This window comes from Rhineura floridana, chromosome 4 (genome assembly GCF_030035675.1).
Source record: "Rhineura floridana isolate rRhiFlo1 chromosome 4, rRhiFlo1.hap2, whole genome shotgun sequence".
NCBI lineage: Eukaryota > Metazoa > Chordata > Lepidosauria > Squamata > Rhineuridae > Rhineura > Rhineura floridana.
The window spans coordinates 132,038,831-132,048,704 of NC_084483.1; the positions used below are offsets into that span (position 1 = coordinate 132,038,831).

Consider the following 9,874-nt stretch of genomic DNA (forward strand, 5'->3'; position numbering starts at 1 on the left):
CCTTGTGTTAAATAAAGGAAAAAGATCCAAGAAGTGGTGCGGCATTGCATGGTGGTGAGAGGGGACCAGTCAGTGGTGTGCTGGTAAATATTTAACAACTGGCTCTCCGGGGGAAAAAAATCCAAGCTGGATTTAGAAAGGGAAGAGGCATCAGAGATCATATTGCAAGCATACGCTGGATAATGGAATGAACCAAGGTATTTCAGAAGAAAATCACCCTCTGCTTTACAGATTACAGCAAAGTCTTTGATTGTGTAGATCATGAAAAACTATGGAACGGTTTTAAAAGAAATGGGAGTACCATAGTATCTGACTGTTCCGATGCACAACCTATACTCTGGACAAGAGGCTAGTGTAAGGACAGAGTATGGAGAAACCAATTGGTTTCCCATCGGAAAGGGTGTGAGACGGGTGTATTTTATCATCCTATTTGTTTAATCTATATGCAGAACATATATGGAAAGCGAAATTGGCCCAAGACGAGGTGTGAAAATTGAGGGAGAAATATCAGTAATTTAAGATATGTAGATGATACCATACTCTTAGCAGAAACCAGTAATGATCTGAAATGAATGCTGACGAAAGTTAAAGAGGAAAGCACAAAAGCAGGACTACAGCTGAACGTCGAAGACTAAAGTAATGATAACAGAAGATTTATGTAACTTCAAAGTTGATAATGAGGACATTGAACTTGTCAAGGATTGTCAATACCTCGGCACAGTCATTAACCAAAATGGAGACAATAGTCAAGAAATCAGAAGAAGGCTTGGACTGGGGAGGGCAGTTATGAGAGAACTAGAAAAGGTCCTCAAATGCAAAGATGTATCACTGAACACTAAAGTCAGGATCATTCAGACCATGGTATTCCCAATCTCTATGTGTGGATGTGAAAGTTGGACAGTGAAAAAGTGGATAAGAGAAAAATCAACTCCTTTGAAATGTGGTGTTCGAGGAGTGCTTTGTGCATACCGTGGACTGCAAAAAAGACAAATAATTGGGTGTTAGAGCAAATTAAACCAGAACGATCACTAGAAGCTAAAATGATGAAACTGAGGTTGTCATACTTTGGAAATATCATGAGAAGACATGATTCACTAGAAAAGACAATAATGCTGGGAAAACAGAAGGGAGTAGAAAGAGAGGAAGACCAAAAAAGAGATGGATTTATCCTATAAAAGAAGCCACAGACCTGAACTTACAAGATCTGAACAGGGTGGTACATGACAGATGCTCTTGGAGGTTGCTGATTCATAGGGTCACCATATGTCATAGTCGACTTGGAGGCACATAACAACAACCTCTTCAAAGTACTGATAAGCCTCTTGTTTTAATTAAAATAATAATTATAAATTCTTGGTCTTATCACTAATGGGAGTTAATTATCTTGCATATGCCCATAGCAAATTTTCAGATACTTTCAGACCCTCAGCAATTTTCAAGTGGTCTATGTAGAAGAAAAGTTTGGGAACCCCTGGTATAAGACATCTGCTTATGTCCCTATGCTGCTCTCACCCCTCATTTAGGTCCCTGGGATGCATGTGTGTGAACATACCTCCTTACAATTATGGAAAGTGATTCTTAATAAGAAGTCTCCAGACACAAAGTTACATAGTTTAGTAGAAAATTCAGAAGTGCAGAGTCTGTTCATGATAGTTGCAGCCACATACACCCTTTTTTGCTCCTGGATTAAGAACGAGATCTTTGTTGTGAGAGAATGCATTAACAACAGACATCTCCAGGAGCCAATCAGCATGTAAGTGGAGATCGTTAGCAACTGAGAAGAGTCTTCTCAGTGGCTGACTCACCTCCTTTCACTCTGATTGGCTCCAATCAGCAGGAAAGGCAAGGAAGCATATTAGAAGACTCTTCTCAGTGACTAACACACTCCCCTTTCATGCTGACTGTAGGATGCTTGGAGACATAGGGACCCTGCTCCCAAAAAAGCAGAGGGACTAAGACCCCCTGGGTGACTACCCTCCTGGTGCTTTTGGACATGACCGTGATATATTTTGTGACGTGCAAGTTTGATATTATTTATTAAGTGTGTTTAGGATTACACTGATGGCATTCCCAAATATGTACTTTCACACAGACTTTGGTTTTCTATAACACAATGTTTGTCCAAGCCTCCACACTTGGGGGGGGGACACTACTTGCACACCCCTTCCATAAGCACATCAAAGTTGGATACACACCTGAACCAAGACCCAGACAACAGGGCACTCAAAACAAAAAGGTAATTACAGTGGCTGAGTAGATCTTGTACAGTTGTTATACTGACTGGGCAGCCACTGTCCTTCATATTTTACAAAATACTTTTTCCTATACAAAGATTAAATTTCTGTGTATGAAAAAGTAATATATGAAGTGGTCTCAATAGTGAGAAAAATAAACAAGTGAATGGTGATCCAAATGTTTTTCATTCTCACGTTATGAAGCTAGTTGCCAGATGATGTATCACCTTCCCTACGCATGCAGCATAGACAGAAAAAACAGCACCCAAGCCACCATTCAATACGCGCATGTGTTCTTTCCAACATGAATCTACAGGACTCAAAAAGTAATGTGTGACAGAGTCCTCAAACACCTTATAACATGCCTCAGACATGGTCTCTTGTTCTACCAGCATGCCTTCACACCATCACTTTGCCAAAACATAAGGATAGGTAAATTGCTTTTAGGGAGGTTCACAATTATGATTTCCTATTTATTTAATCTAAAAATATTTAAAATACATAAAAACAGCCAGGGGAAAGATATTGGAGAAATATAAAATAAATACAAATAAAAAAGGGGTGAAGAGACCTTAAATGTGCTACTCACCATCTCTCAGCCTATCCTCCCCTCAGGATGAAAACAATGGAGAATCATGACCACCCCCAGGAAGAAGGGCACACTTAAAATGTAGAGGAAAAAATCATCTACAACCATAGTGTGAAATCAAATACTTATTGGGACACAGTATGAAGAAATATTTATATAAACATGACTATCAAATATGTTTATGAATTACACAATCTTTAAATGTATTTATAGTGCAATCCGATGTTTATTTACTTAGAAGCAAGTCCCAATGTATTCAATGGGGCTTACTCAAACTGGGAAGTGTGCAGAGAACTACAGCCTCAAGTGATAAGGAACTTGTTCTTTCAACTTGTTCTTTTAAGTTGAGACCTTATCCCAGTCTGAGTCTGTGTTGGAATTGCTTTTTAATATGTTTTTAAGCCTTTTCTTTTTTTAAAAAAGATGTTTTTTAAAGCTTTTAAAAAATATATTCAAACATGTTTTAATATATTTTAAAGTCTGTTTTTTTATGATGTTTTAAAGTGCTGTTAGTGCTTTTGTTTGCCGCCCTGGGCTCCTACTGGGAGGAAGGGCGGGATAGAAATCAAATAATAAATAAATAAACTTCATTCACCCAACCCAAAATTCAGAATCATGCCTTAGGCTGTTTTCCAACTGTTTATTCTTGCTTTATGATTATTGGATTTTAAAGGGATTTATTTCTTATTGTGAGTTGCCTTGGTTTCCCAACCCTACTTCACAGCGTTGTTGAAAAGACTCCATACACACACTGCAGATGTATAAATACATACAGCCCATGTAATAGTTTATTGTCAAACCAGTTGGTCATTGCAGAAAACTCAGTATTAGTTTAAAAAAAATGAGTATTAGTTTCCTACAGAATAAAAACTGTAATACCTGCCTACTTGCTTTAAAATAGGACTGGAGGGGGACAGAAAGAGTTAGAACACAAACACAATTCTTTTTTACATTCACTCAAAAGTCCCATTAATTTACAGCACATTCATAACCATGTCTACTCAAAAGTAAGTCCTATTGAATTCAATGGGATTTACTCTGGGCATATGGGATTAGCATGCTTACCTCCACAAAAGTAAGTATTGGGAAGGTTTTGAAAACACTACCTAAGATCTGACTCCTGCACACAAGAGGAAAAAAAACTGAAATGTATATACTTACCCAATTTATGATATTTTCAGATAAACCGGGGGGGGGGGGGAACCACCATTTTCTGGCATTGCAGTGAGGTTTTCTAGACACTGCCCAGGTCAGCCAACCTGGCTTCACATTGATTGGCTGCAATCCTGAACGGGCGGGGTTAGACTGAGCTACGAAGTGCTATAAAGTACAGATTTGTACTGACATTTTTATGTATATCTCGAGAACCGGACCACCTAGAAACTTAATTCTTTTTTTAAATTAAAGCTGAGAATCCGGGCCACCTAAGGGGCTAAACGGGCACCTGGTGGCATGCAAAGAATCCGGGTAAAACCCGGCTAACCAGGCAATATGGCAACCCTAACTACAACTCCCATCAGCCCCAGCCAGCAAGGCCACTGGATTGGGCTGATGGGAGTTGCAGTTCAAACAAGTAACTTTTCTAAGCTCTGCCCAGAAGCCCATGCTTCTGGCACATGTCTTTCATCCACCAATCAGAGGAGCAGAAGACTTCCCCTGCTCCCTCTGTTAACAAACGGCTCGCAATATTCTCAAAACTTTAACAATCGGCTCTCACGAGCTTGTACGAGACGGCTCCAGCACACCGCTGGGACCAGTTCATTGAAAAACATTCATGATGATGAAAAGATTCTGTATTTCAGCTATACAGAGGAGTTCTGGGCCTCTTATGAATTGTTGGGGAAACCCAGCTCCTTCTGCATGCTGTCTGGATACTGGGGTGAGATCTGCAAATAGCTATGCTTGCCACTTCTGTTCTGCAAGGTGACTTTGTCTTCTCCAACTGTGAGCGATCTCTATATAGCAGGAAATGATACTTTCTTGAAGAAAGCTTTTTTAGTTTTGAAGCAAAGGAAGAAGAACAATTAAACTAATATAATAAAACATTTACCTTGTAACAGAGTGTACTTTTGGTAATATTTTTCACAAACCTCCTAAATTGTAAAGAAAACAACATGTGGGCCGCAAAATATGGCTTATGTATCTTAAAGTGGAAATTTTGTCTGTTTACGAATACACTATAGCAAGATAAATAATCTCTTTTAGAATGTGATACTTGTATTGTACTAGAGACACTTATTCCTGCAGCACTTAACTATAAATATTACTAAAATTATCAAGAGTGAATTATAATACAGAGGAGGTTGTTGCAACTTCAAAAATTACTTGCTAATGTTTCTTGGGATTCTTGTAGTAATAACCTTTGTTCTATATATTTCAGCGTTTTGCTGCTGTAATCATGAGAATAAGAGAGCCGCGTACCACTGCCCTCATATTCAGCTCTGGGAAAATGGTGTGTACAGGGGCTAAGAGGTATGCGAGTCCATACACTATCTGCCTATTATTCTTGACATTAAGTGTAGTTTACCTTTTCATTTTGACACAACTTCTTGTTACAAAATTCAGTGTCTCCTTTATGTTTTTTAGTGAGGAGCAGTCCCGGTTAGCTGCCAGAAAGTATGCCAGAGTTGTGCAAAAGTTGGGTTTTCCAGCCAAATTCTTGGATTTTAAGATTCAGAATATGGTGGGCAGTTGTGATGTAAAATTCCCTATCAGGCTTGAAGGGCTGGTACTCACACACCAACAGTTTAGCAGGTAGGTAAAGGGTTATTGTATTTGAGTGGTGAATACTACTTGCTACAAAATGATGAGTGAATACTGAAACTCGTTCTCTTACTCTTCCCCTCCCCCCTATTTTAACCTGTCTCGTTAACATGTCTAATTGTTGCCTTGGATCCTCCATAGCGTCCTAAATTAGGTGTGTGCAAATGAAATGTAACTATGGACCTCTTCTGTCAAGCTGTTACCAATTGATGACATTCTAGGGGTTGGATTGAGGGAAACGTGCATAGCAGAGGGCTGACAGAAGCTGATTTCACCACCCCTCCCCCAAGGGCTTGCTGAATGGGAGGACAGATCCCCAGAAATCAGGTAGAGGCACCTTCTGTGAGCAGAGCTCCTACTTGCAATGGTGCCTTTACTCGATTTTTGGGGATTCCCCATTCAACAGAGTCCTCCGATCCTTGGGAGAATCACTGGGGGAGGGGGGTAGCTTACGCCAATCCTACTGCACACTTTTCTCTGATCCAGCTATGTATCTAGTTTTGTAGAGAAGAACTGCAACATTTGCTTCTTCCATTTGCTTATGTCTTATTTTCTGTTTTGATTATTTTATTGTATGTAGCCATTGTATTTTTAATGAGTGGGCATTACGTAGAAATAATTTTAAAAATGATTGTCTCTCAAAAGGAAAAAAAATAGACTGGTGTTATATGAATTCTTAGGAGCAGATAATGTAAACTGGTAAGTAGGTAGCCAGAGAAATGAAATCTGTAATTCACCTTATCCAGGTGGCAAAAACGTTTTAAAATGTTGTGTCTATATAAAGAGCTCAAAAGTGGAAGCTTAAGCCATATTTTGTTGCTCCTATGTGTTATCTTCAATATTTGGCTTGAAATGTCTGTTTTGGTATATCAACCGCAAGATTTCGTACTAATAACATTGAACTTGTGGCAAGAGCAAAGTTGGTTTTCAGTTCTAAACGACATCTCGATCAACCCACATTTAAGCCTTAGTTTCATTTAGAGATTTAACATGTTCAATCTTTTCTTCCAGTTACGAGCCAGAGTTGTTTCCTGGTTTAATTTACAGAATGATCAAGCCAAGAATTGTCCTGCTTATATTTGTTTCTGGGAAGGTAGTTTTAACTGGTAAGTTATATATGAAATTGAGTGTACTTATTAAATTGGAGAACCAATAGAATGGCTAATAGTAATAGCTAGCAAAATCCAAATATTTCTTTGTTGGCTTGGCCATTCTTCATAAAGCGTGTTAGTGTTTTCACCAGAGATAGCAAATAGTATTAAAACTGGTTACAGAGTGTACTTACTACATGTTACTTTAGTAAGTTGATGCTCTCTCCTCTAAGTCTGCAACTATGAATCAACTGCACCAAAATAGAGATTTGAGACATGAACTCCTTCCACAAATACAAGGTGTTATCATGTTACAAGAAAAGAACAAACCAGAGAGGCTAGTAGCCTCGTGTTATCTTAAAAAAATGTACATTGGAGTTTTTAAATGCATTTGTGTAACTGGTGTGTTTCTTTCTAGGTGCAAAAGTCAGAGCCGAAATTTATGAAGCATTTGAAAATATATATCCTATTTTAAAAGGATTCAGAAAGACAACGTAACAGTTTCTCATGCTTATTCCAGAAACTGGGGCACTTTTTAAAAGTTAACTGATTATGGCACAGCAGTGAAAGGAGAGACTCGCAAACTGCAACGTTAGGACTTGGAATATTTTTCCCAGTTAGTGCCTAATTTCCTGATTTTCACGGGAAGGGTGTGTGTTATGTCTATACTGAGTTACTGTGAGTTGCTTCATTGGGCTCTCCTTGGAGAAACAACTCTTATTTATATTTCAAGTTTTTAAACAGTTTTAATATCTAATCTTTTTATTTGAAAATCTTATGCTGGCTAATTGGTTAAACCTGTTATCCAACATTTAACACAGTTTTGTTGCAGTATTCTTTCAGCCATGGATTTTATAACCAGAAATTTTAATTCTACATTTTTAGACCATCTTTCACATTCCGTTTGCAGTATTCAATAGGACAGAAAATTGCTAATGAAAACTGATGGCTGTATATATTCCTCATTTTGGGAAGCAATCTTTGAGTTCTAAATGTATAATAAGTGCTGCTTATAAAATTTGGGGAATTTGAAGAGTAAAACCTGTGTTCAACCTGATTGGCTTCTGCTGCTGTGTTAATGTGCTAAATGCATGCTTGTAGCTTTAAATGTATTGATTTTTATAAGATTTCTTAACACTCCAGTATTAAAGCAATGTGTTTTGCCATTTAAATTACTGTGTGTTTCTTATTAAGTAAAAATGGTGCTCAATTCATATAGTTGTGGAACAGGGTTGCAGCCCCATAGAGCTGAGAACAAGTTAAAATTGTGTGTGCCATCTAACCATCATCCCAATTCTTGGGGTCAGTACTTCACCTAGGCACACTCTGCATTCTGGTTTACACATGAGTAGACCCAGGGCTGTGGAGTCAGTCAGGAGCAATTTTGGGTGGAGTCAAGAGTCGGTAGAAATGTTCCGACTTCTTCATAAATGGCAAATGTGTATTAACTAGTAATAACAAATTTACTGTAGTAAAATGGTAGCACAAGGCATTTCATCACCACCACGTGAATCCAGAGCTTAGAAAAGTTACTTTTTTGAACTACAACTCCCATCAGCCCCAGGGATTGGGCTCGTGGGAGTTGTAGTTCAAAAAAGTAACTTTTCCAAGCTCTGGATCCACCTGGTGGTGATGAAATGCCTTGTGCTACCATTTTACTACAGTAAATTTGTTATTACTAGTTAATATACATTTGCCATTTATGAAGGAGTCGGAGTCGGACAGTAGAAAAATAGAGGAGTCGGAGTTGAAGGTCTGGCGTACCGACTCCACAGCCCTGAGTAGACCAACAGAGTAGTCCTCCTAGGACATTATCACAGACTGTTCAGCCTTATAACATCCCCAAATTTCAGCCAGTTACCACCTACCATTGTCCTTCTGGAAACAAAAAACCACATGGGGTCAAAATATGCCCTAGAAATTCATTAAATTTAGCCACTGGGGTCCATTTTGACCTCAGGCAATGTTAGCAGATTGGGATGAAAGACCCCATTTTTTTTCATAGAAAGAAAGGTCAGGGATAGGTAACCAAGTGCACAAGAATCAAACTATCCCTTCCACCTTTCCAAGGGCAAACTTCCACTCACCTGACAAAGTCACATAACAAAGCAGTAAACACACCTGCAATCACATCTCCAAGGTCCCATTATTGCTAAAAGACACACCTTTGGCTCTTGGAAGAAAACATGGCTTCTTACAAGCAAAGTAAGTTTTATTTTACAATTGGTGGGAATTATAAACCACTTTCTTTGACCAAGCTCCCTCCAATGTTGTGGGAAAGTAGGGTTCCCCCTGCCCATTTTTCTGCCAATCTAGCTGGGCATAGCACAGGAAGAAATGAAAGGGTCTAGACAACATCTCCAAGAACAGCCCACTACAGAACCACCAGGGACATCATCAAAGAGCACCCAAGGCCAACAGTTTTCTTGCAGGTTTATCAATGTTGTCATAAATAAAAAGATGTTTCTAAACCATATACAGTGTTTTCATGATTTTAATTTTTTTTAACTCTGAAACATGTTTTTTGTTGTTTGCAATTGAAAACAAAAAAATCATAGCTTTTCAAATGACCAAAATGTCAGCAGAAATGTGTTTGACAATACCCAAACACCAATATGCATAGGAAAGGGGCAAGTATTTACTGTGTAGAAAAATTCTACCTCCTCTGAATAAGTGTTTTCTAGCTCTGGGTGTTTGGGTATTGTCAAACACATTTCTGCTGACACCCCACAAAACAATGATTTCTGGGACCAAAGATAACCCCACCATATCATTGGAAATCTTGTTGAGGTCAAAATATACCCACAAAACCATTAGGGCGATTCCTCTTCCCCACCCCACCCGCACCATTAGGATAAAGGTTAAATACCTGATCATATGGAGCATTCAATTCATATCAGCTGTTATCCCCATGGTGGAGGAAAAGGAGGCAAGCTTGCTCTTTTACTATGTAGAGGGCAGTCATTGGAGAACATACGAATCAAGACTAACTTTTGAGTGAGTTTTTGATCTATGACGAAGTGTTTCAAAATATGTCTGAAGCAATGCAACAGTAATATTTTCAATGCACCCCTACCTTCCCCTCCCCTGGTCATTTCTGTGACTGCATTCAACCTTTGGTTTTTTTGTCATGTTTTTTGTCTTGCTGTTCTCACTTTGCAAATCCAAAGCATGACTTGTCCCCTGCCTTAACTTTA

The 9,874-nt window shown here is 38.7% G+C and overlaps 1 protein-coding gene across 2 annotated transcripts in view; it reads left to right on the forward strand.

The window, feature by feature from the left end:
* Positions 1-7,849, forward strand: part of TBP (TATA-box binding protein) — a 31,792-nt gene extending 23,943 nt beyond the window's left edge. For both annotated transcript variants that reach the window (XM_061624443.1, XM_061624442.1), the window contains 4 exons: positions 5,204-5,295; positions 5,410-5,577; positions 6,598-6,692; positions 7,096-7,849. In XM_061624443.1, the coding sequence (XP_061480427.1) occupies positions 5,204-5,295; positions 5,410-5,577; positions 6,598-6,692; positions 7,096-7,175 (435 nt within the window). In that variant the 3' untranslated portion in view covers positions 7,176-7,849. The remainder of the gene's footprint in view (positions 1-5,203; positions 5,296-5,409; positions 5,578-6,597; positions 6,693-7,095) is intronic.
* Positions 7,850-9,874: the final 2,025 nt, after the last annotated feature.